Genomic DNA, 26,551 nt, shown 5'->3' with positions numbered 1-26,551 from the left:
CAAAGCCGAGCGGGTGGGAGGGCTTAGACGGCGGCCACACCTTAGCCCTGAGTAGTAAGTGTGGGAGGAGCTAATACAGTGGTTAATCCCGCCCTCCGATCACCGGCAGGAAGTTCGGGGAGGAGACAGAGAGAGGTCGGTGATTACCGAACGGTACGGAGCGTGGGCGGGGCGGTACAGAAGGGGGAGGGGATGAATGTAAATGACAGAACGGACCGAATAGGAATTCTCTCTGGCTTCTGGAGGGGGCGGAGTCTATAATAATTAGTGAACAACTTCCGGTTATCACAGAACAGATTTGTTGGGGGGGGGAGGGGCAGTGGGCGGGGTTGTATCCTGTCAGCTGTCCCCAATTGGGGGGATTTCCCCTCACTTCCGGTCCCAAGGACACCACAGGAAGTGACAGGAAACCCCTCCCCCCCACCTCACCAGAACCAGTGTCCCCATAGGAGGATTTCCTCTCTTCCTGTTCTGTGGACTACCCGACTTTCCCTCTCAGTGATAATGATCACCAGAACATTGAGGGGGGAATCCCCCCACTGGGGACACAGATCGGGAATCTCCCTACCGGGGACACAGATCGGGAATCTCCCCACCGGGAACACAGAGGGGGGAATCTCCCCACCGGGAACACAGAGGGGGGAATCTCCCCACCGGGGACACAGAGGGGGAATCTCCCTACCGGGGACACAGAGGGGGGAATCTCCCTACCAGGGACACGGGGGGAATCTCCCCACCGGGGACACAGAGGGGGAATCTCCCTACCGGGGACACAGGGGGGAATCTCCCTACCAGGGACACAGAGGGGGGAATCTCCCTACCGGGGACACAGGGGGGAATCTCCCCACCGGGGACACAGAGGGGGGAATCTCCCTACCGGGGACACGGGGGAATCTCCCTATCGGGGACACAGAGAGGGAATCTCCCTACCGGGGACACAGAGGGGGGAATCTCCCCACCGGGGACACAGAGGGGGAATCTCCCTACCGGGGACACAGAGGGGGAATCTCCCCACCGGGGACACAGAGGGGGGAATCTCCCCACCGGGGACACAGAGGGGGAATCTCCCTACCGGGGACACAGAGGGGGAATCTCCCCACCGGGGACACAGAGGGGGAATCTCCCTACCGGGGACACAGAGGGGGAATCTCCCCACCGGGGACACAGAGAGGGAATCTCCCTACCGGGGACACAGAGGGGGAATCTCCCCACCGGGGACACAGAGAGGGAATCTCCCCACCGGGGACACAGAGGGGGAATCTCCCCACCGGGGACACAGAGGGGGAATCTCCCTACCGGGGAGTAGAAAGAGTACCATCGTCCTCAGGAAAAGAAGTCTGGGGCTCACCCTTAATGGAGGCCAAGTAGAGCATCTTTCCTTCCTCCGTGGTCACACCCAGGTCTGACATCCCTGCACCCCCAAATCCTGGACTTCTAGTCCCCCAAACTCTCATAAATGTTCTTCAGGAGGGACTCCCCCACATTCCGAATGCTGAGACATCTTGTGGCCCCTGCAGACACGTGGACGGCATGCATCTCTAATGTTTGGATGTGAGGTGGTTCCCAGGGACTAGCAGCTTCCTGATTGGTTCATTACTTCCAACCTTCCAGTGTCACCATACAGATTGCTGCCCCAAGAAGGTTCTGGAGTCGTTTGTCATCACTGGTCCCTGTGCCTCATCGGTTCTGGGGGTTCTACCTGTTCGAGTTCCCAAACCAAAAGGATATTTCTGCCCCATCTTGGACCTCCAGGCCCCAAATGTCTTCAGGTCTCCACAAGCCTCCTTTCATCATGGAGACTCTGACCTCTGTGACCATCTGGGATGCGTTCCTTCATGACGGGACATTTCCAGTACTCGAGGGATTCCTTTGCTTTACTTTGGGCCCTCTGCATTGCAGTGTGTGGCCCTCCATGCAGTGTGTGGCCCTCCATGCAGTGTGTGGCCCTCCATGCAGTGTGTGGCCCTCCATGCAGTTCATGGTCTTTACCTTCGGTATTCATCAAGGTGCTGGCCTTACTGCTCTCCCGGGGAATCCCTATTGTGGGAAATGTAGATGACCTCCTGCTGAGGGAATAGTTCACATGAGTTTCTGGTGGACAACTTAGTCCTGAGTGTCCAGACACAGCTCAAGCCAAAGTGTTTCCCCAGGAGGAACTCCAGACTCCCCACTCCCAGACTCCCCACTCCCAGACTCCCCACTCCCAGACTCAGGCTCTTCAGTGTCCGGACTGGAAGGGGGTGAAAGTGTCCGGACTGGAAGGGGGGGGAAAGTGTCCGGACTGGAAGGGGGGTGAAAGTGTCCGGACTGGAAGGGGGGGAAGTGTCCGGACTGGAAGGGGGTGAAAGTGTCCGGACTGGAAGGGGGTGAAAGTGTCCGGACTGGAAGGGGGGGAAAGTGTCCGGACTGGAAGGGGGGGGGAGTGTCCGGACTGGAAGGGGGGGAAAGTGTCTGGACTGGAAGGGGGGAAAGTGTCTGGACTGGAAGGGGGGAAAGTGTCCGGACTGGAAGGGGGTGAAAGTGTCCGGACTGGAAGGGGGGAAAGTGTCCGGACTGGAAGGGGATGAAAGTGTCCGGACTGGAAGGGGGTGAAAGTGTCCGGACTGGAAGGGGGTGAAAGTGTCCGGACTGGAAGGGGGGGAAAGTGTCCGGACTGGAAGGGGGTGAAAGTGTCCGGACTGGAAGGGGGGGGAAAGTGCCCGGTATTGAAGGGGTTAAAATCCAGCCTAAATATTTACTGCTGCTCAGGGGCTCTGGGCTTCAGCAAAATGGCCGCCACCAGGAAGAAGAAACATGCAGAATGCTGGAGGCAGTTTGTGGCTCATTCATGTGGAACGTGTGGTCCTTGTAAAGAACGTTCCTTTTTATGAGGTTGTTATGGGGGAAGTTCTGCTGTTGAGCTGCAGGTGGTCCCCAGTTCTGGGGGTTTTTGTGGGCCTGTTGATGTGTTTGCCGTGTTGCCCAGTTCTCAGTTGGGCTGCTTTGGGCCTACAGACAGGATCTGACGTTCTTAGATGAGATAGAAATGAGGATTTATGTCCCTATCGTAGAATGTTTATCTTGTAGTCCATGGTGATTCCCACCATGCTGAAGGCCCGGAAGTCTCCTTCACAAGATCTGCACGGAAGGCATGTTTTGCTGGAAGTGAGGCTTTCCCCCTGGAAGTCCACCTTGGGACGAATTCTCTCCTACGATGGATGGGATTGGATCGGCATTTGTCCCTCAGAACTATTAGAGGTTCCATCTCTGAACATGTGATCTTCTTCCAGAGACTGCTGGCATCTCGTTCTTTGTATGGGGTGTCTCTCGTGTGGCTTCCCCTGTGACTCTGAGGGATCTCAATTTGGTTTTATGTCTCTTCAAAAACTGCCCTTTGAACCCCTTCCCACTAACAAGGTTGCATTTCTTGTGGTCACCTCCTCTGTGAGGGGATTGTCCCAGCTTTTGGCTTTATCCCGTAAAGAACTCCTTCTGGTCCTACACAAGGACAAGGTGGTGAGGCCCAGAACTTCCTCCTTACCTAAGGTAGTTTTGGACTTTCACCACAACTAGGACACGGTCCTTCCATTCCTCCATCCCTTGGCCGACTCTAGGTCATCAGAAGGAGACCCAATGACTGGATGTATGTTATGCCGTGATATTACCTCACAGCCACTTCCTCCTTCAGGAAGACCGAACTTCTCATTCTTGATGGTCTCCTAGATCTGTAAATGCCTAATGTTTTTTTCAGAATCAGATTTGCAAATCGGCCACCTGGACTTGTGTTCACACGTTCTCCAGCATTTACTAGGTGGATGTTTAGACCTCATCCTAAGCCACCTTGGGGGGTGAGGTCCTTAAGGCGGATCCTTGAGCTGCAGGTAGTCCCCAGTTCTGGTGGTTTTTGTGGGCCTGTTGATGTGTTACTGCTGCTCAGGGGCTCTGGGCTTCAGCAGAATGGCCGCCACCAGCAAGAAGAAACAGGAAGAATGCTGGAGACAGTTTGTGGCTCATTCATGTAGCAGAATTATTCATGTGGAACGTGTGGTCCTTGTAAAGAACGTTCCTTTTTATGAGGTTGTTATGGGGGAAGTTCTGCTGTTGAGCTGCAGGTGGTCCCCAGTTCTGGGGGTTTTTGTGGGCCTGTTGATGTGTTTGCCGTGTTGCCCAGTTCTCAGTTGGGCTGCTTTGGGCCTACAGACAGAATCTGACGTTCTTAGATGAGATAGAAATGAGGATTTCTGTCCCTATCGTAGAATGTTTATCTTGTAGTCCATGGAGGGTCAAAGTCCCACCCTCGGAGTTTATATCCATGCTTTCCGTACTGCTCTTCAACAAAACTGAGCCATGCTGTAGCAGGAGGAGTCATCCTGGGCTGGACCATCATTGGTTGGTTGGACATTGTGGAATCCTGTAGACAGCAGAAGATCCCAACACTATATGACTTCCTGTGGCCCTCAATGGGCTCCAAGGAAGGGAATTACAGATATTCTGTTCTTATTATCATCTCTTCCTCTCAGATGTAATATATTATTATTATTGTTATTATCTCTTCCTTGTAGATGTCATCTTCCCGCAGGAAGCGTTCTGCACAGCGTGGTCGCCCCAAAAAACGCTCCAGGAACAGGCAGCGATCCCAAAATATGGCACCTTCCTGTTCCATCGACCACACAGACAAGGGCATGGTGCCCCTGGACTGCAGCAACCACGACCTGGATGAAACGGCCGGTGTGCAGAAGAGAGGCTGTGTGGAGGACAAGGAAGCTGTCACCACTGACTTTGGCTGGGGCTCGGTCATCCCGGTGGAGATCTTACATCGGGTCTTCCAGGTCCTGGCGGACAGTGAGGGTGCGGTGCCCGCTCTGTGCAGGTGAGGACACAAGATGGCGGGTGTGTCCCGTGTGTCAGCCTCCTCATCCCGGGGGTCATCCTCCTCATCCCCTATCTCCCTGTATCCTCAGGCTCTCTCAGGTGTGTCGGCTATGGAGACAGGTAGCGTCTAGCCTGGACCTCTGGCGTCGTGTGACGGTGAGTCACTGTTGGGTCCTTCCAGACGAAAAAGATCCACCCAGAACCCAGCAAAGGGTGATGAAGACAATGGAGGCCTTCATCCAGCAATGGTCAGTCCAGGTCTTCCCTAGACGTTTATTAGACAATATTGCAGCTCTAAGATCTCCCACCTTGACTATTGTAACTCCCTCCTCATTGGCCGACCTCATCGCAGGCTATCCCCTCTTCAGTCCATCATGAATGATGCGGCCAGACTCCTCCACTTTATTAACCGTTCTGTGCCTGCCACCCCTCTCTGCCAATCCCTCCACTGGCCTCCATTCAGTGTCCTCCACCAATCTGTGGGGTTCTGTGCCTGCCACCCATCTCTGCCAATCCCTCCACTGGCCTCCATTCAGTGTCCTCCACCCATCTCTGCCAATCCCTCCACTGGCCTCCATTCAGTGTCCTCCACCCATCTCTGCCAATCCCTCCACTGGCCTCCATTCAGTGTCCTCCACCCCTCTCTGCCAATCCCTCCACTGGCCTCCATTCAGTGTCCTCCACCCCTCTCTGCCAATCCCTCCACTGGCCTCCATTTAGTGTCCTCCACCCCTCTCTGCCAATCCCTCCACTGACCTCCATTCAGTGTCCTCCACCCCTCTCTGCAAATCCCTCCACTGGCCTCCACTCAGTGTCCTCCACCCCTCTCTGCCAATCCCTCCACTGACCTCCATTCAGTGTCCTCCACCCCTCTCTGCCAATCCCTCCACTGGCCTCCAAAATCCAATTGAGATGCTTTTGGATGACCTTAGACAGGCTGTTCATGCTGGAAAACCCTCCAATGTGGCTGAATTAAAACAATTTTGCAGAGTCGGCCAGAATTCCTCCACAGCGATGTGAACGATTTGATTGCAGTTGTTGCCACCAAGGGCGGCACAACCAGTTATTAGGTTCAGGGGGCAATTACTTTTTCACACAGGGCCGGGCAGGTTTGGACGGCTTTTTTCTGTTAGTACATGAAATCATCATTTATGAACTGCATTCTGTATTCCTCGGGTTATATGGGTGATAATAACATTTGTTTGATGATCTGAATCATTTAAGTGGGACAAATATGCACAAAACTCAGGAATGAGACGAATACTTCACAGCTCTGTAGGTCCATCATTTGGAGTGGAGGTTCCTTTGTCTTCCCGGAACTAATTATAGATCTTGTCACTTGATCAGCTGGTGCCCTCATCCTCTACATTGAGGTGACTCTTCTCTTCCAACCAGGGGCAGACTGACCATTTGGGCACTCGGGCACTGCCTGGGGTAATTAGGGGGCCCCTTGAGATGCCCCTGGTACCTTTCATTGGCTTTTTCTTAGGCTTTTTTGGGTGTGGGCGAGGACACCGGGGCACCATGAGTTTTCAGTCCACCCCTGCTTCCAACCCATCCTGGGGGTATTCCTTAGGCACTCTATATCTTAGAACTCGGGCTGAATGTTGGGGCTCCCCATATCTGATCTCAGTTGTGTTGTCTCAGTTGGAATTTGGTTGTCTGGCTAGGAAGCTTTACTTTTGTTTTCTTTACTAATGTTTGAAATTCGAGTTTTATGGCTTGGGTCTTCTATGGCTTGGGTCTTTTATGGCTTGGGTCTTCTATGGCTTGGGTCTTTTATGGCTTGGGTCTTCTATGGCTTGGGTCTTTTATGGCTTGGGTCTTTTATGGCTTGGGTCTTCTATGGCTTGGGTCTTCTATGGCTTGGGTCTTTTATGGCTTGGGTCTTCTATGGCTTGGGTCTTTTATGGCTTGGGTCTTCTATGGCTTGGGTCTTTTATGGCTTGGGTCTTTTATGGCTTGGGTCTTTTATGGCTTGGGTCTTTTATGGCTTGGGTCTTCTATGGCTTGGGTCTTTTATGGCTTGGGTCTTTTATGGCTTGGGTCTTCTATGGCTTGGGTCTTTTATGGCTTGGGTCTTCTATGGCTTGGGTCTTTTATGGCTTGGGTCTTTTATGGCTTGGGTCTTCTATGGCTTGGGTCTTTTATGGCTTGGGTCTTTTATGGCTTGGGTCTTTTATGGCTTGGGTCTTTTATGGCTTGGGTCTTCTATGGCTTGGGTCTTCTATGGCTTGGGTCTTTTATGGCTTGGGTCTTTTATGGCTTGGGTCTTCTATGGCTTGGGTCTTCTATGGCTTGGGTCTTCTATGGCTTGGGTCCTTTATGGCTTGGGTCTTTTATGGCTTGGGTCTTTTATGGCTTGGGTCTTTTATGGCTTGGGTCTTCTATGGCTTTGGTCTTTTATGGCTTGGGTCTTTTATGGCTTGGGTCTTTTATGGCTTGGGTCTTTTATGGCTTGGGTCTTCTATGGCTTGGGTCTTCTATGACTTGGGTCTTCTATGGCTTGGGTCTTTTATGGCTTGGGTCTTCTATGCTTGGGTCTTTTATGGCTTGGGTCTTTTATGGCTTGGGTCTTTTATGGCTTGGGTCTTCTATGGCTTGGGTCTTCTATGGCTTGGGTCTTTTATGGCTTGGGTCTTCTATGGCTTGGGTCTTTTATGGCTTGGGTCTTTTATGGCTTGGGTCTTTTATGGCTTGGGTCTTTTATGGCTTGGGTCTTTTATGGCTTGGGTCTTCTATGGCTTGGGTCTTTTATGGCTTGGGTCTTTTATGGCTTGGGTCTTCTATGGCTTGGGTCTTTTATGGCTTGGGTCTTCTATGGCTTGGGTCTTTTATGGCTTGGGTCTTTTATGGCTTGGGTCTTCTATGGCTTGGGTCTTCTATGGCTTGGGTCTTTTATGGCTTGGGTCTTCTATGGCTTGGGTCTTCTATGGCTTGGGTCTTCTATGGCTTGGGTCTTCTATGGCTTGGGTCTTCTATGGCTTGGGTCTTTTATGGCTTGGGTCTTTTCTCAGATGGATCAGTCATTTCCCCAGACTTGCTGACCATTTGGTTTTCTTAATGGATCTGTTTTGGGTGTTGTCCCTTTGGTCTGTTTGGTTGACCTCACTTGCTGTTGATCTAATTTTCATTCTCAGGTTTTGGCTTGGTTTGTCCATTTGATGGATTGTTGTTGAACTCTCTCAGTCCCAGCTGGTCCAGACTCAAGGTTCTTCGGGAAATGTTCTGTCCATTGTGACAGTGTGGCCATCTGTCATGATATAAATGGATATTTCCCCCAGGATTCTCAACAAGGCAGGTTGAGGGGCTCCAAGGTACTTGTTTAATACAGAGGAAAATGCCTTTTCAGTTTTCTCATTTGTTGGTAAGGTCCATTTTGGGACCTGGAACCTGGAGATTTCAAAGTGATTTGGGAGGGATGAAATCTCCAGTCCTGGGACCAGGTTTTGAGAATGGCCAGGAGACTGATTGGTCAGGTGTGCATGGCTCTCTTTTAGAATCAGGACCAGGGTTCTGGGTTCCACCCCGGTAGACAGGAGGCCGTTGCCCAGGAGTCAGGAGGGCTTCACCAAGGGGAGGTGGAAGCCAGAGTAGCTGTGTGTTAGTGGCTAACTGTGTGCGAAAAGCCATTTTGGAAGGAGTCCGCTGGAGCAGGGGCAGACTGACCATTTGGAAACTCGGGCACTGCCCGAGAGCCCGGGGTCAGTAGGGGGCCCCATGAGATGCCCCTGGTACCTTTTTCATAGTCTTTTTTTGAGTTTGGGCAAGGACACAGGGGCCCCATGATCCCCTATTGCCCGGGGGCCCCATGAGTTATCAGTCCGCCCCTGAGCAGGAGACAGATGTAAGCCTGAAGTGGAAGGTCAGAGGAGGATTGTATGTATAAGCCAAGAGGCTAAAAGTGGGTTTTGGAAGAATGACACTGAAAGCCCTGTGAGGGCAATTGTTTGCTTTGGATTTATGGAATAAAAGTGGCCTAAAATGGCCCTTAAAAAGAAGGCGAGTTGCTGTGTGCTTTATAAAAGCTCTGCCACCCGATGCGACTTCCCACACCATGTCTAGCAGTTCTGGTCTGGAACGCCACATAGACCCTCCTGCCATGCCTTCTTGGTGGTGTTCCCCATTTAGCTGGGCCTTCTTCCCACATTTACCAAGTTTCAAGATCTTTTTGGACATTTTAGTGGTTCTTGCCCACCCCTCAGCTGAACTGCTTTTAGATGTCCCAATATTTTACGGTTGCCTCTCCCTCAATAGACACGAAAAAAATAAAATGAGATTTTGTACCTACTGTAAAATCTCTGTCTTGGCTCCATTGAGGGGCCCAGGCTCCACTCTTCTCTGACTGTTAGAGGAGCGTTTATACTGGAGGCTGGCTTATGTTCTGTTTGCCAGTATCCAATCCTGTAAGCCGCAGTATAACCCAACGGTATTAGAAGTCCTTTGTCCCTCAGTATCCAATCCTGTAAGCCGCAGTATAACCCAATGGTATTAGAAGTCCTTTGTCCCTCAGTATCCAATCCTGTAAGCCGCAGTATAACCCAACGGTATAAGAAGTCCTTTGTCCCTCAGTATCCAATCCTGTAAGCCGCAGTATAACCCAACGGTATAAGAAGTCCTTTGTCCCTCAGTATCCAATCCTGTAAGCCGCAGTATAACCCAACGGTATTAGAAGTCCTTTGTCCCTCAGTATCCAATCCTGTAAGCTGCAGTATAACCCAACGGTATAAGAAGTCCTTTGTCCCTCAGCATCCAATCCTGTAAGCTGCAGTATAACCCAACGGTATAAGAAGTCCTTTGTCCCTCAGTATCCAATCCTGTAAGCCGCAGTATAACCCAACGGTATAAGAAGTCCTTTGTCCCTCAGTATCCAATCCTGTAAGCCGCAGTATAACCCAATGGTATTAGAAGTCCTTTGTCCCTCAGTATCCAATCCTGTAAGCCGCAGTATAACCCAACGGTATTAGAAGTCCTTTGTCCCTCAGTATCAAATCCTGTAAGCCGCAGTATAACCCAATGGTATTAGAAGTCCTTTGTCCCTCAGTATCCAATCCTGTAAGCCGCAGTATAACCCAATGGTATAAGAAGTCCTTTGTCCCTCAGCATCCAATCCTGTAAGCCGCAGTATAACCCAACGGTATAAGAAGTCCTTTGTCCCTCAGCATCCAATCCTGTAAGCCGCAGTATAACCCAACGGTATTAGAAGTCCTTTGTCCCTCAGTATCCAATCCTGTAAGCCGCAGTATAACCCAATGGTATTAGAAGTCCTTTGTCCCTCAGTATCCAATCCTGTAAGCCGCAGTATAACCCAACGGTATAAGAAGTCCTTTGTCCCTCAGTATCCAATCCTGTAAGCTGCAGTATAACCCAACGGTATAAGAAGTCCTTTGTCCCTCAGTATCCAATCCTGTAAGCCGCAGTATAACCCAACGGTATAAGAAGTCCTTTGTCCCTCAGCATCCAATCCTGTAAGCCGCAGTATAACCCAATGGTATAAGAAGTCCTTTGTCCCTCAGTGGACTCCAAGAAAAAGATTTGATGGTTAGTACAACATCTTATATTAAAACCAGCTACAATCCATCCGGCCATTGAACCTGCTCTCTGCAAGCTTTCCGAAGGCGATTGGATCCGAAACGAAGACGAGAGGGTAAAGCCGGGAGGGCCTTGGTGAGATTTCCTTCATTGTCCTATACATGAACTAAATATAGAAGAGAGTGAGGTGAGCGCTGTGAACGTCGTTGTTGTGTACACATAGCAGTCACCTCTATAGCCCTGTCCAGGGTCTACACCGACCAACCATGTCCTCACCTTCGTTGCTGCCGTCTGTAATCCAGTGTGTCTCTTCCAGGCTTCCTCAAGTCTCTGACTTTTCCCTTCATCGATGGAAGAGTTCTGTCTCCTTTGTAGTAAAGGTAAGTTCAGTTGTTTCCAGTCTGTCCCCGGGGGGGCTGAGGGGTTCCCCCACCTGTACCCAGATGTCACAGAACCCTTGCTTTTGTCCTCGAATACCATAAGGACTTCCCGTCTGTCTCCACAAGCAATAGGTGCCTCCCACCTACCCATAATGCCACAGATCTCTCCTCATTCTACTGGGCCCTCACTCTTGTACCTGGATGCCATACGGACCCCCTGTCTGTCCCCACAGGTCCTCCTGTTTTCAAAAGTCGGTGGTCTCCCCATCTATACCTTGAATCCACAGGTCCTCCCTCTTATCCCCCGGAAGCCATGGGGGCCTCCCCACTTGTGCCCAGATGCCACAAGGGTACCTGTCTGTCCCTGGATGCCAGGGTGGTTTTCTGAAGGTCTCCAAATGCCACAAGGGTCCCTGTCTGTCCCTTGATGCCAGGGTGGTTCTCTGAAGTTCTCCAGATGCCACAAGGGTCCCTGTCTGTCCCTGGATGCCAGGGTGGTTTTCTGAAGGTCTCCAGATGCCACAAGGGTCCTTGTCTGTCCCTGGATGCCAGGGTGGTTTTCTGAAGGTCTCCAAATGCCACAAGGGTCCCTGTCTGTCCCTTGATGCCAGGGTGGTTCTCTGACGTTCTCCAGATGCCACAAGGGTCCCTGTCTGTCCCTGGATGCCAGGGTGGTTTTCTGAAGGTCTCCAGATGCCACAAGGGTCCCTGGCTGTCCCTGGATGCCAGGGTGGTTCTCTGAAGGTCTCCAGATGCCACAAGGGTCCCTGTCTGTCCCAGGATGCCAGGGTGGTTTTCTGAAGGTTTCCAGATGCCACAAGGGTCCCTATCTGTCCCTGGATGCCAGGGTGGTTTTCTGAAGGTCTCCAGATGCCACAAGGGTCCCTATCTGTCCCTGGATGCCAGGGTGGTTTTCTGAAGGTCTCCAAATGCCACAAGGGTCCCTGTCTGTCCCTGGATGCCAGGGTGGTTTTTTGAAGGTCTCCAGATGCCACAAGGGTCCCTGTCTGTCCCTGGATGCCAGGGTGGTTTTCTGAAGGTCTCCAGATGCCACAAGGGTCCCTGTCTGTCCCTGGATGCCAGGGTGGTTTTCTGAAGGTCTCCAGATGCCACAGGGCCTCCATCCTGTCACTGACTCTCAGAAAGGGGCCTATCATCTCCCCCACATGTCTGTCTTTGTCCTTTATTCCCCTTCTGACGATCTTTTCTGTTTTTCTATAGAATTTGTCGCAGTCCTGCCCACTGCTGTCGTCTCTTACGTTGTCACATTGTAATCTGGTGACTGAGGATGACCTGCTGTCTATAGGACGTTGTTGTCCCCAGTTGAGGAACCTCAACCTGCAATACTCCAAGGTACATGGTGCATGGCTCCACACGTCTCTGGAACAATCAGCACCTCTTGGCACGGGGGAATGTTCTGTGTTTTGTTTCCATTCAGAGTTATGGGGAACTGCTGGACTGTGACCGCTGCCGGCTGCTACTTCCCTGTTGTTGGTCTTCTAGTGACGGTGTGTTGTCTCCATAGGTTCAGTTCGATGCCGTGCAAAGATTCCTGCAGATGTACGGGGCCCGTCTCAGGCGACTGTGGCTGTCATACAGCCTTCATATGAACTCAATCATAGCTGGACTAGCGGTGTGTCCTCTGGAATTATATCTCTGCATTATATATCCCTCCCCATTTCTATCCTCCTCCTTCCCTTATCTCCCCTCCATGATATATCCCTCCCCAGTTCTTACCTCCTCCTTCCCTTATCTCCCCTCTATTATATATCCCTCCCCAGTTCTATCCTCCTCCTTCCCTTATCTCCCCTCCATGATATATCGCTCCCCAGTTCTATCCTCCTCCTTCCCTTATCTCCCCTCCATGATATATCCCTCCCCAGTTCTATCCTCCTCCTTCCCTTATCTCCCCTCCATGATATATCCCTCCCCAGTTCTATCCTCCTCCTTCCCTTATCTCCCCTCTATTATATATCCCTCCCCAGTTCTATCCTCCTCCTTCCCTTATCTCCCCTCCATGATATATCCCTCCCCAGTTCTATCCTCCTCCTTCCCTTATCTCCCCTCCATGATATATCCCTCCCCAGTTCTATCCTCCTCCTTCCCTTATCTCCCCTCCATGATATATCCCTCCCCAGTTCTATCCTCCTCCTTCCCTTATCTCCCCTCTATTATATATTCCTCCCCAGTTCTATCCTCCTCCTTCCCTTATCTCCCCTCTATTATATATCCCTCCCCAGTTCTATCCTCCTCCTTCCCTTATCTCCCCTCTATTATATATCCCTCCCCAGTTCTATCCTCCTCCTTCCCTTATCTCCCCTCCATGATTTATCCCTCCCCAGTTCTATCCCCTCCTTCCCTTATCTCCCCTCCATGATATATTCCTCCCCAGTTCTATCCTCCTCCTTCCCTTATCTCCCCTCCATGATATATCCCTCCCCAGTTCTATCCCCCTCCTTCCCTTATCTCCCCTCCATGATATATCCCTCCCCAGTTCTATCCCCTCCTTCCCTTATCTCCCCTCCATGATATATCCCTCCCCAGTTCTATCCTCCTCCTTCCCTTATCTCCCCTCTATTATATATCCCTCCCCAGTTCTATCCTCCTTCCCTTATCTCCCCTCCATGATATATCCCTCCCCAGTTCTATCCTCCTCCTTCCCTTATCTCCCCTCCATGATATATCCCTCCCCATTTCTATCCCCCTCCTTCCCTTTGCCTTCCCCTCCTACATATCTCTAATAGTCTCCATATTGTGATTACAGCGTGGCTGTTGCCCAGATCTGAGGCTTTTGGAGGTGAATGTCCCCATATGGTCAAAAATCAAGACCTCTCAGTTCCCCATTGAAGGATTACAGGCTTCCTGCCCCCGGTTGGAGGTGAGTGGGGGTAATACAGGTCCTCTTTATACAGGCTGGAGCATTGTCAGTGTTGTGTTTTTTGCATCTCTGTCAGATTATAGAAGAACCTCATGATGGTCCATCACATTCACCAGCGGGATCAGCATGAAGAAGGGATATGAGCGTTTCTGAACGTTGTATAGAAATGGAGCTTGCACCTTGCCTGGGGGGTCCTCAGAATTTCACAATCACGTGATGTCACAGCTGCCTTCACAGTCCATAATATGTAGGAAGTATTCGGTGACCACACTTTGTACCTCCATCTGCCTTGTATCTGAGTTCTGCTGAGAAGTAGCTGTTGGGCCAGAAATATTGACTTCTTACAGTAGATCTGATCTTAGCAGGTGCAACCAACGGGGAATCCCACCCTACACTGGCAGATTCCAGCATTTGTCGTGTGTTCGCTGATCGAGCACCTGACTGATGCAAGTGTGCTGCCGGGGGCCTTTTATTATTGTTATATTGGAAACATATACGGAATAATACATTTATCCACCATCTAGAATCCAGAAGTTGGGCATCCTCACACAGAAATGATCGGTCTAACAATGGAATGTTCGCCCCTCACACAGAAATGATCGGTCTAACAATGGAATGTTCGCCCCTCACACAGAAATGATCGGTCTAACAATGGAATGTTCGCCCCTCACACAGAAACGATCGGTCTAACAATGGAATGTTCGCCCCTCACACAGAAACGATCGGTCTAACAATGGAATGTTCGCCCCTCACACAGAAATGATCGGTCTAACAATGGAATGTTCGCCCCTCACACAGAAATGATCGGTCTAACAATGGAATGTTCGCCCCTCACACAGAAATGATCGGTCTAACAATGGAATGTTCGCCCCTCACACAGAAATGATCGGTCTAACAATGGAATGTTCTCCCCTCACACAGAAATGATCGGTCTAACAATGGAATGTTCGCCCCTCACACAGAAATGATCGGTCTAACAATGGAATGTTCGCCCCTCACACAGAAATGATCGGTCTAACAATGGAATGTTCGCCCCTCACACAGAAATGATCGGTCTAACAATGGAATGTTCCCCCTCACACAGAAATGATCGGTCTAACAATGGAATGTTCTCCCCTCACACAGAAATGATCGGTCTAACAATGGAATGTTCGCCCCTCACAGCAACGATTGGTCTAACAATGGAATGTTCGCCCCTCACACAGAAATGATCGGTCTAACAATGGAATGTTCTCCCCTCACACAGAAATGATCGGTCTAACAATGGAATGTTCGCCCCTCACAGCAACGATTGGTCTAACAATGGAATGTTCGCCCCTCACACAGAAATGATCGGTCTAACAATGGAATGTTCTCCCCTCACACAGAAATGATTGGTCTAACAATGGAATGTTGGCCCCTCACAGCAACGATTGGTCTAACAATGGAATGTTCGCCCCTCACACAGAAATGATCGGTCTAACAATGGAATGTTCGCCCCTCACACAGAAATGATCGGTCTAACAATGGAATGTTCGCCCCTCACACAGAAATGATCGGTCTAACAATGGAATGTTCGCCCCTCACACAGAAATGATCGGTCTAACAATGGAATGTTTGCCCCTCACACAGAAACGATCGGTCTAACAATGGAATGTTCGCCCCTCACACAGAAATGATCGGTCTAACAATGGAATGTTCGCCCCTCACACAGAAATGATCGGTCTAACAATGGAATGTTCGCCCCTCACACAGAAACGATCGGTCTAACAATGGAATGTTCGGTGTAACACTGAGAGACAGAATACAACAACAAATTCAGCAGAAATGCGTCTAACAAATGATGACGGATCTGCATGTTCATGAGGGAAAGAAGGATTTGATCCCCTATCATTCAGCAGGATTTCTGGCTCCCAGGTGTCTCTCATACAGGTAACAAGCTGAGATTACAAGCAGTCTCTTAAAGGGAGTGCTGCTAATCTCATTGTGTTACCTGTATAAAAGACACCTGTCCACAGGAGCCATCAAACCATCAGATTCCAAACTCTCCACCATGGCAAAGACCAAAGAGCTGTCCAAGGATGTCAGGGACAAGATGGTAGACCTACACAAGGCTGGACTGGGCTACCAAACTATGGCCAAGCAGCTTGGTGAGAAGGTGACAACAGTTGGTGCAATCATTCACAAATGGAAGAAACACAAAACAAGTGTCAGTCTCCCTAGGTCTGGTGCACCATGCAAGATCTCACCTCGTGGGGTGTCAATGATCATGAGAACAGTGAGGAATCATCCCAGAACTACACGTGAGGATCTTGTCAATGATCTCCAGGCAGCTGGGACCACAGTCACCAAGAAAACAATTGGTAACACACTACGCCGACAAGGACTGAAATCCTGCAGTGCCCCCGCACGGTCCCTCTGCTCAAGAAAGCCCATGTCCAGGCCGTCTGAAGTCTGCCACTGAACATCTGAATGATGCCGAGGAGGACTGGTGGGAAGTGTTGTGGTCAGAGGAGACCAAAATCCAGCTCTTTGGCATCAACTCAACTCGCCGTGTTTGGAGGAGGAGGAATGCTGCCTATGAACCCAAGAACACCATCCCAACTGTGAAACATGGTGGTGGAAACATTCTGCTTTGGGGGTGTTTTTCTGCTAAGGGGACAGGACAGCTGCACCGCATCAAAGGGACGATGGACGGGACAATGTACCCTCAAATCTTGGGTGAGAACCTTCTTCCCTCAGCCAGGGCATTGAAAATGGGTGGTGGATGGGTGTTCCAGCATGACAATGACCCAAAACACACGGCCAAGGCAACAAAGGAGCGGCTCAAGAAGAAGCACATTAAGGACCTGGAGTGGCCTAGCCAGTCTCCACACCTTCATCCGATGGAAAATCTGTGGAGGGAGCTGAAAGTTCGAGTTGCCAAACGTCAGCCACCAAACCTTAATGACTTGGAGAGGATCTGCCAAGAGGAGTGGGCCAAAATCCCTCCTGAGATGTGTGCGAACCTGGGGGCCAACTCCAGGAAACGTCTGACCTCTGTGATTGCCAACAAGGGATTGGTCACCAAGTACTAAGTCATGTTTTGTGAAGGGGATCAAATCCTTCTTTCCCTCATGAACATGCAGATCCGTCATCATTTGTTAGACGCATTTCTGCTGAATTTGTTGTTGTATTCTGTCTCTCAGTGTTACACCGAACATTCCATTGTTAGACCGATCATTTCTGTGTGAGGGGCGAACATTCCATTGTTAGACCGATCATTTCTGTGTGAGGGGCGAACATTCCATTGTTAAACCGATCATTTCTGTGTGAGGGGCGAACATTCCATTGTTAGACCGATCATTTCTGTGTGAGGGGTGAACATTCCATTGTTAGACCGATCATTTCTGTGTGAGGGGCGAACATTCCATTGTTAGACCGATCGTTTCTGTGTGAGGGGCGAACATTCAGCATCAGGGGGGGCAAATACACATTTCACTGTAAATGCTAATGAACTTGTTAAGCTGGTTCGCAAAGACTATTTAAACAGGAAGTGATGTTGGCAGGAAATGGGGAAGGCGGGAAATGAGATAACACAGCCATGTGCTGCACACAAGGGGTGTCAGGAAGGAGACCTGGGTAGAAAGAAGAGGCCTCCATGACACCAAGAAGACCTCGATGGAAGGAAGAGGCAGGGAAGGGAAGAATCGTTCCATACAGAGTCTCTGAAGTAGAGGCCTGCCTGGTTTTTACTGACTGTAGGAGAGACAATGCTGCTCTGGGATCCCAGTGCTCTCAGTCATGTGACCAAGGGAGGGTTCAGCCACTTTTTCAGCTGATTGGGGTCCAAGGATGCCGCTACAGTGAGATATTAACTGTGTTGAGGTGTCTGTAGGTGACCGGTCCTCTTTAGTTGGTGCTGTTGGGATGGTCATGTGATGATCTTGCTCCTCAGGTTCCTCTGTTCTCCATTGCAGGTGCTGAGACTGTCACACGTCCCGTGGCTGGCAAAACCCGAACCCCAAAACCCCACTGGTGCCCCGGGGTTTCCTCAGCTGCAGGAGCTGTGCCTTGCCGACTTTGTCTCTAATATGGAGGACGACGTCTGCCAGAAGCTGCTGACAAATTCCAGGAAGTTGCGCGTTCTGAACCTTCGTGGGTGTATTAAGGTGTCACCGCAGGGCTTGTGGGAGCTCCCGTGTTCTGGTCAGTATCTGAGCAACTCCACAGCACATCCCCCGTATTCCCGGTGTGAGGGAGCTAAGCATGGGGAGCACAGGGGATTTCTGGGGGTAAGAAGTGGGCCTCAGCCTCCAGGGCCCCGGGGTCACACTGCTGGCACAGTCTGCTCTCCCTGGACTTCTAGGTCTGTGGCACCCCCCAATTTGCTGGCTGTGGGTGGTCCTCTGTACAGGCTCAGGATGTGTCCTTGAGGTTTGTTAACCACTTGACCTCCGGAAGATGTACCCCCTGCTGGAAGGGGAACCTCCGCCCCGGTCTCAAGTCTTCTGCAGACTCTGACAGGTTTTCTTCTAAGATTGCCCCGTATTTGGCTCCATCCATCTTCCCATCAACTCTGACCAGCTTCCCTGTCCCTGCTGAAGAAAAGCATCCCCACCACATGATGCTGCCACCACCATGTTTCACGGTGGGGATGGTGTCTTCAGGGGGAGGGGCAGTGTTAGTTTTCTGAGTAGATCACAGACCCCAGCGCACAAAGAAATATTAATATAAGGAGGTATGCTGCTGTGCACCCGTGTAATACACCAACCAATGAAAATATATATAATATCAGCGCAAAACCTCCTCACTGTCTGCATCACAATACTATTAATGAATAAATTACAGAAATGAATATAAAGGAGAAAAGTACAAAAACAGAACAAATCTTCTCCCGAAGAAATGTGCTTCCACCTTCCAGCAGTGAAAAATCATCATCACCCGCACTCAGCAGGCGTTGGCGAGTATTGCGCCTTTTAGGATTCTAGGGATCCTGCGCCCCTCTATATTCTCCAGAGCTCCTTATCCACCTTGACTGAGACGACGCTCTCCTCCAACCCGCTCCTTCCAGGGCCCCCCAGCCGTGCGAGAAAACCGGCGTAATACAGCCGGTGCCAATCAGTGTAACACCACCAGGCCACTCATGTTCAAGGAAAGGTAAAACCACTCCCTGTCCGGACACTCCCCCCCCCCCCCTTCCAGTCCGGACACTTCCCCCCCTTCCTGTCCGAACACTCCCCCCCCCTTCCAGTCCGGACACTTTCCCCCCCTCCCAGTCTGGACACTTTCCCCCCCTTCCAGTCCGGACACTTCCCCCCCCCCCTTCCAGTCCGGACACTTCCCCCCCTTCCTGTCCGAACACTCCCCCCCCCTTCCAGTCCGGACACTTTCCCCCCCTTCCCGTCCGGACACTTTCCCCCCCTTCCAGTCCAGACACTTCCCCCCCTCCCTGTCCGGACACTTTCCCCCCTTCCAGTCCGGACACTTCCCCCCCCTTCCAGTCCGGACACTTTCCCCCCTTCCAGTCCGGACACTTTCCCCCCCCTTCCAGTCCAGACACTTTCCCCCCTTCCAGTCCAGACACTTCCCCCCCTCCCTGTCCGGACACTTCCCCCCCTTCCAGTCCGGACACTTTCCCCCCCCTTCCAGTCCGGACACTTTCCCCCCTTCCAGTCCGGACACTCCCCCCTTCCAGTCCGGACACTTTCCCCCCCTTCCAGTCCGGACACTTTCCCCCCTTCCAGTCCGGACACTTTCCCCCCTTCCAGTCCGGACACTTTCCCCCCTTCCAGTCCGGACACTTCCCCCCTTCCAGTCCGGACACTTTCCCCCCTTCCAGTCCGGACACTTTCCCCCCTTCCAGTCCGGACACTTTCCCCCCTTCCAGTCCGGACACTTCCCCCCTTCCAGTCCGGACACTTTCCCCCCTTCCAGTCCGGACACTTTCCCCCCCCTTCCAGTCCGGACACTTTCCCCCCTTCCAGTCCGGACACTTTTCCCCCCTTCCAGTCCGGACACTTTCCCCCCCCTTCCAGTCCGGACACTTTCCCCCCCCTTCCAGTCTGGACACTTTACCCCCCTTCCAGTCCGGACACTTTCCCCCCTTCCAGTCCGGACACTTTCCCCCCTTCCAGTCCAGACACTTTTACCCCCCTTCCAGTCCGGACACTTTCCCCCCCTTCCAGTCCGGACACTTTCCCCCCCTTCCAGTCCGGACACTCCCCCCCCTTCCAGTCCGGACACTTTCCCCCCTTCCAGTCCGGACACTCCCCCCTTCCAGTCCGGACACTTTCCCCCCCTTCCAGTCCGGACACTCCCCCCTTCCAGTCCGGACACTCCCCCCTTCCAGTCCGGACACTCCCTCCCCCCATCCCTTCCAGTCCGGACACTTTCACCCCCTTCCAGTCCGGACACTCCCCCCCCTTCCAGTCCGGACACTTTCCCCCCTTCCAGTCCGGACACTCCCCCCTTCCAGTCCGGACACTTTCCCCCCCTTCCAGTCCGGACACTTTCCCCCCCTTCCAGTCCGGACACTCCCCCCTTCCAGTCCGGACACTCCCTCCCCCCATCCCTTCCAGTCCGGACACTTTCACCCCCTTCCAGTCCGAACACTTTCCCCCCTTCCAGTCCGGACACTTTCCCCCCCCTTCCAGTCCGGACTGGAGTCATTTGGGAAGGGGGAGGGGGGGGGTTTCATCAAATCCTGGCATTTCAGGGCCTCCGAAACTGTGATAGGTAGTCAGGAAGTGTAATAAGGAAATATATTTATTTATTTCAGGTACTTCTATAGCACCGCCAATTTACGCAGCGCTTTACATGTATATTGTACATTCACATCAGGCCCCGCCCCCGAGGAGCGTACAATCTAAGGTCCCTGACTCACATTCATACATACACAGACTAGGGCCAATGTAGACAGGAGCCAATCCACCTCCCAGCATGTCTTTGGAGATAAAGCCCTTTAGAAGCCTGAAGGTGGTCATTGGATTTTGGGGTCCTGTACTTGGCTAGACTGCCCAAGTCTCTCCCATGTGGGACCCCCATACTCAGGAGAAGTAGCAGAATGGATTTTGGGGTGTAATTCCACATATATCCATGGCTTGTGTGAGCAATATGTCATTTAACTGACAAATTTTGTCATTCTTCAAAAACTTGTGGTTAAAAAAAAAATATTCTTCCATGGACTCAACATGCCTCACAGTAAGTAGTTTGGGGTGTCAACTTTCCAAAAAGGGGTCATTTGGGGGAAGGGGGGGGGTTGTGCTATCCTGGAATTTTCTGCCCAATTTTAGAAGCTTCTGCCACACATCACCCGCTCTTCTGAAGAGGAACTTTAGTCCTTGTTTCTAAATCAAAGGTCAGCAACTGCAAATAATGAAGCCTCTGGCATCACAAAATCAGGTACTTGCTGGTGCTGTGTTCCTGCAGCCGGTTCTTTGTACCACTGCGGGTCCCCTGGGCTGCCATCTTGGATATGGGAGATGAATGTGACTTTTTACACCCCCAAGGTCTCCCTTGGCCTCCACTGCAGCTAACCAAGCACAGGTCAGGTTTATTCAGCTGCTTCCCTGACCTGGTGGTGCTGGTCCTCCAATTTTAGTGCTGGGGGAGTGGGTGGTGGAGGGTGGTGGTGGGGGCCAAAGGGTGCTGGTGGTGTGGGGCATCTACTTTTAGTGCTGGGGGAATGGGGGGTGGAGTGTTCTGGTGGTGGGGGGTGCCCAATTTTAGTGCTGGAGGGGTGGGTGGTGGAGGGTTCTGGTGGCGGGGGGTGCCCAATTTTAGTGGCGGTGGGGCGTCTACTTTTAGTGCTGGGGGAGTGGGTGGTGGAGTGTTCTGGTGGTGGTGGGGGGTGCCCAATTTTAGTGGCGGTGGGGCCAAAGGGTGCTGGTGGTGGGAGCATCCAATTTTAGTGCTGGGGGGGTGGGTAGGGGAGGGTTTTGGTGGTGGTGGGGGGTGCCCAATTTTAGTGGCAGCGGAGCCAAGGGGTGCTGGTGGTGGGGGGCGTCCACTTTTAGTGCTGGGGGAGTGGGTGGTGGAGTGTTCTGGTGGGGGGTGCCCAATTTTAGTGGAGGTTGGGCCAAAGGGTGCTGGTGGTGGGAGCATCCAATTTTAGTGCTGGGGGGGTGGGTGGGGGAGGGTTTTGGTGGTGGTGGGGGGGTGCCCAATTTTAGTCTTGCCTAGGGCAGCACAGGAGCTAAATACATCACTGGGTGGGAGGGGGGTGTAGGTGCCAAGTCGCTTCGATCACTTTTATGGGAAAGCCTATCACGGACTTCACAAAGCAGCACCAGCCATGATCCTGGTGTACCCCCCCCAGGACATCTATATACACACGCTGGGCAGCAAGTGGTTAACAGACACAGGAATTCAGAAACAGTCGGGTTATACTGCCACCTTCAGGTAGTTAGGACACTGGCAAACAGAACAGTAGTAAGCCAGCTCCCTCTACCCAGCATCCCTCAGTTTTTTGCTAGTGTCCCAGGAGACTGGACACCTTCTCCTCAGCTCTTCTGGAGAGTCTACGTTTAGCTGGCCTCCTCTTCGTGGGATTTGTTTCATCTGTGACTTCAGTCAAGATTTCCCACTGACACGGCTGCCTGAGCGGATCTCTACATAGCACTCCAGATCGGCTTTTCCTCAACCTTGGAGTCCATACGTGGACCACACTAGGCTGGACATGTGAGGCTAGCCTGGAATGTGACCTTCCGGCACCGGGCTCTGCATTGTGGAGCTTTTTCAGACCTGAGTGTACTGGTTAGTTAGCCATGGAGCACTTTCCGGGGCCAGAGCCAAGGTACGGCCCCGGATGGATCCTGACTCTGAAGACTCACTTTGTGAGTAAGGCCATTCGGGCTAAAGCACTAGAAGCTACGTCACTGCTTGCACCGCTGGGCAGCTTTTCAGATTCTTGCTGGTAGGTGTTAAGGCCAAGGGGCCAAGCACTGACTTCATCCACTGGGTGGAACTACATGTACAACACGCACTCTTTCTTGCCATTCAGTTTGGAGAAAGCACCATCCCACTACTGTCCTAGCTCCTGAAGAACCTTGTGGATCTCCGGTCTCCAGTCCATTTCTTTTGCCCATCTACAGTGACTGGGTAACTTCTGGCCACCATTAACCCCCATTAGTTCCAGCTGCCCAGGCTTGTGAGTAGCTGAGTCCTTGCCCCACATTGGGGTTAGTTGCATTAGTGCTGTGTGGACATCATGACCTAGAGGGAATAGTCCCGCTGCAACAGGTGACCTCAACCCATACTCTACTAGTGGTTCTATCGGTATTTACCTGGTATCCACATGAGAACCTGGGACATCATCCTCATCAGAGTCTTCCTCAGCTCCATTGGGTGAGCCTGAGTCTTCCTACAAATCCTCGTAGGACTTCTTAACTGTTTATACTCCACAGTTTGCATTTTTGCAGCAGAAGCTGTAAGTGAGCTCCAGTGCCGTCCCCGAGTCTCTCTGACCCTTCTGAGTCCTTAAATCTAGCTGGGCCCGTGGCCCCTGTCTCCATATTTGACGCATTTAGAGTCACAGCAGTCTATCTCTGAAGAGACTGTTTTTGAGGCACTGCAGTCTCCTGCCGCTGAGATTTACAGGAGGTTGTTTCAGACTTTATTGATCCGGCATCTGGAGGATCGGTCTGCTCTTCCAGGCCTCGAGTCTTTCAGAACTCCAACATCTGCGAAGACCTTTCCGCTACAGTTATTATTTGAGACATTCCTCTCTGCAGACTGGAAACACTTTCATGGGTCCCGGGCCCCGCCTGAGAGTGTCAGGACTATTTAAAAGAAATTTGTAACTCGTTGGCCTACTCCAACCGTGGATACACCAGTGACCCACCTAGACAGGAATACCACCAGGCTGGTTGAGGGTGACCTCACATTTTGGGTTTCCGCCAACAGGCAGCTGGAGTCTCTTCTTAAATCCCAGAGTAAAGCGTCTGGTCTGGTTCTCTGTGTTGGCAGCTTGATCTGTCTAGTCATCCCATAATGGGTAGACTTCCTCAAGAGGTCTCCTTCCACCGCTGCTGGAGCACGTCTGGAGCCTTGTTATGAGGGCTTGCTACAAGTATCTGGACTTGTGTCTTGCATGGGATGCTGATGATTCATCCAAGCGGTTCCTGAATTTTTCTCTTTGGACTCGCTCCTGTGACTTAAAACTCCATGGGTGGCCAGAGCGTGCCCCTTCTAGAACGCAGGAGATCTGTGGAGGGATCCCAGCCTTCTCCATCTACATCCGCAGGAAGTACATCCTGAGTTCCTCGATGTGTCCCTCAAGAAAAATGTTTTATGGTAAGTTCAAAAATCGTATTTTCTTATTCCTCCATCCAGTGACACCGTTCTCCATGGAAGCGTTTCTTCCCTTTTGTTGAGTTCTTCCAGGGTGGGATGTTCAGAGCTTTGAGTGGACAGGTGCTGGTGGGTTGTCGTTGGGCACACAGGACCTGGGCCTCATTGAGGACTGCATTCGCCAGACTGACCACATATTTCATTTTTTATTACCTCCATCCTCTTCTCTCCTCCCTTCCCTCTTGTCTCCTCCCTCCTCTCTTGTCTTCTCTCTTCTTCTCTTCACTTTTCTTCTCTCTTCTTCTCTTCTCTCTTTGCTTCTGTTCTCTCTTCTCATCTCTTCTCTCCTCTTCTCTTGTCTTCTCTCTTCTTCTTTTGTCTTCTCCTCTCTCCTCTCCTCTCTCATCCTCTCCTCTCTCGCACACTGTACGTAGACTTCAGTTGGGTTCTCCGGATCTAACCTTTGCTTGCCTTCATCAGATGTGGAGCAGCTCTACCTGGGTTTGTCATCCACCCGTATGGTGTCCTCCTCGATCGTTTCTGGCTCCCATCTGCTGACCAGTAAATGGCGGCACAGCCTGCAGGAACTGGACCTGAAAGGTCAGGGATACACAGAGGAGGATTTGGCGGAGGCCTTGTATAATCTCAGCAGAGGAAGTGGTGCAGGAAATGACGCTCTCGGCAATGACGCTCTCGGCAATGACGCTCTCGGCAATGACGCTCTCGGCAATGACAAACTGCAGTTTCTAAACCTCTCATGGACCAGAGCCACGCCCTCTGCTGTCAGGTGATCAGTCCGCAGTGTAGATATTTGTCGTGATAGTCTGCACCCCCCCGCAGAGTACTGACCCTCCTTTTCTCTGCAGAGATGTCCTCCTCCACTGCCGCGCCCTCACCCACCTGGACCTGTCCTCCTGCCGCAACATTCCCCGAGGCCTGGACCGCGTCTACCACGGCAGAGAAGACATCGAGAGGTGCCTGGCCGATCTGACCCAAGAACTCCAGGAGGAGGAGAAGCAGTGACACCCCCGATGGCTCCGCCCATTGAACTAAGTGATCCAGTGGATCTCCTGTGCCGACTTCTAGGTCTTCTCCAGCCGGAGCTCCGATGACTGCTGAGGGTTCCGCAGCCAAGAACTTCCTCTTCTGTTTTAATAATTTCTCTTCGAGATTAAAAAAGTATTCAGAATCTGAATCTGAGTTTTGTGGTCACTTCTCACCCTTCAATGGGAGCTTGCTGGCCAAGAATGGAAATCTCTGGAATTTTCCAGACTTTGTTTTCTATGCGATGTTTTGTCAGGACGGGGAGTTTGGTGTTTCGTGTATTTCCTTCCATCGTCTTCTATGTATTCCTTTGTTGTTGGTGGTTTATGTTTTGTTCTTCATTAAATATAATGGGGTTCTCCATCTCAGTCGGAGTGACCTTCCTGCTCTGCAATTCTGTGTCACCCATACAAGGCGGTATCAACAAGTAACACGCCAACAGAGGGCAGCAACAGGCGGCACGTACAGTCACAGGGAGCACCGACCTTCAGAAGTCAGTGTGCCAATAGACATCGCCCTGTGTACATCGGGAGCTGTGCCACTGGTGCTAGTCTGTGTAGTTGGGTGGATAGGTTGGGTAGTTAGGTGGTTAATTCCATGTGGATGGGTAGCAAGGTGGGTAGTGCTATGTAGTTGGGTGGATAGTAGGGATAGTTAGGTGGGTAGTTCTGTGTAGATGGGGAGTTAGGATGGGTAGGTAGGTGGGCTGTTCTGTGTAACTGGGTGAGTAGGATAGGTAGTTCTATGTAGATGGGTGAGTAGAATGGGTAGTTAGGTGGGTAGTTCTATGTAGATGGGTGAGTAGGATGGGTAGTTCTCTGTAGATGGGTGAGTAGGATGGGTAGTTCTCTGTAGATGGGTGAGTAGGATGGGTAGTTAGGTGGGTAGTTCTCTGTAGATGGGTGAGTAGGATGGGTAGTTAGGTGGATAGTTCTATGTAGATGGGTGAGTAGGATGGGTAGTTCTATGTAGACGGGTGAGTAGGATGGGTAGTTCTATGTAGACGGGTGAGTAGAATGGGTAGTTCTATGTAGTAGGGTGGGTAGTTCTATGTAGATGGGTGAGTAGGATGGGTAGTTCTATGTAGTAGGGTGGGTAGTTCTATGTAGATGGGTGAGTAGAATGGGTAGTTAGGTGGGTAGTTCTATGTAGACGGGTGAGTAGGATGGGTAGCTCTATGTAGTAGGGTGGGTAGTTCTATGTAGACGGGTGAGTAGGGTGGGTAGTTCTATGTAGATGGGTAGTTAGGTGGGTAGTTCTATGTAGATGGGTAGTTAGGTGGGTAGTTCTATGTAGACGGGTAAGTAGGATGGGTAGTTCTATGTAGTAGGGTGGGTAGTTCTATGTAGATGGGTGAGTAGGATGGGTAGCTCTATGTAGTAGGGTGGGTAGTTCTATGTAGACGGGTGAGTAGGATTGATAGTTGGGTGGGTAGTTCTATGTAGACAGGTGAGTAGTGTGGGTAGTTCTATGTAGATGGGTAGTTAGGTGGGTAGTTCTATGTAGACGGGTAGTTAGGTGGGTAGTTCTATGTAGACGGGTGAGTAGGATGGGTAGTTCTATGTAGTAGGGTGGGTAGTTCTATGTAGCTGGGTGAGTAGGATGGGTAGTTAGG

General features: G+C 51.4%; 1 protein-coding gene across 2 annotated transcripts; it reads left to right on the top strand.

Annotated features, from left to right (window-relative positions):
• The first annotated feature begins 4 nt into the window (after positions 1-4).
• Positions 5-25,087, top strand: LOC149436275 (F-box/LRR-repeat protein 6-like). 2 transcript variants are annotated; one of them, XM_089661777.1, is made up of 10 exons: positions 5-153; positions 4,542-4,849; positions 4,941-5,099; positions 10,700-10,763; positions 11,985-12,116; positions 12,289-12,396; positions 13,528-13,641; positions 17,580-17,808; positions 24,373-24,679; positions 24,759-25,087. In XM_089661777.1, the coding sequence occupies exons 2-10, from the start codon at positions 4,542-4,544 to the stop codon at positions 24,913-24,915; spliced, it is 1,578 nt and encodes a 525-aa protein (XP_089517903.1). In that variant the 5' UTR covers positions 5-153; the 3' UTR covers positions 24,916-25,087. The 2 variants fall into 2 exon arrangements, with proteins under 2 accessions (XP_089517903.1, XP_089517904.1); XM_089661778.1 differs by having other exon boundaries at positions 27-135.
• The last annotated feature ends 1,464 nt before the right edge of the window (positions 25,088-26,551 follow it).

Source organism: Staurois parvus, unplaced genomic scaffold, assembly GCF_062004578.1.
Source record: "Staurois parvus isolate SC_StPar_1 unplaced genomic scaffold, SC_StPar_1.0 ptg001383l, whole genome shotgun sequence".
Lineage (NCBI taxonomy): Eukaryota > Metazoa > Chordata > Amphibia > Anura > Ranidae > Staurois > Staurois parvus.
This window is presented reverse-complemented; position numbering and strand designations above follow the sequence as displayed.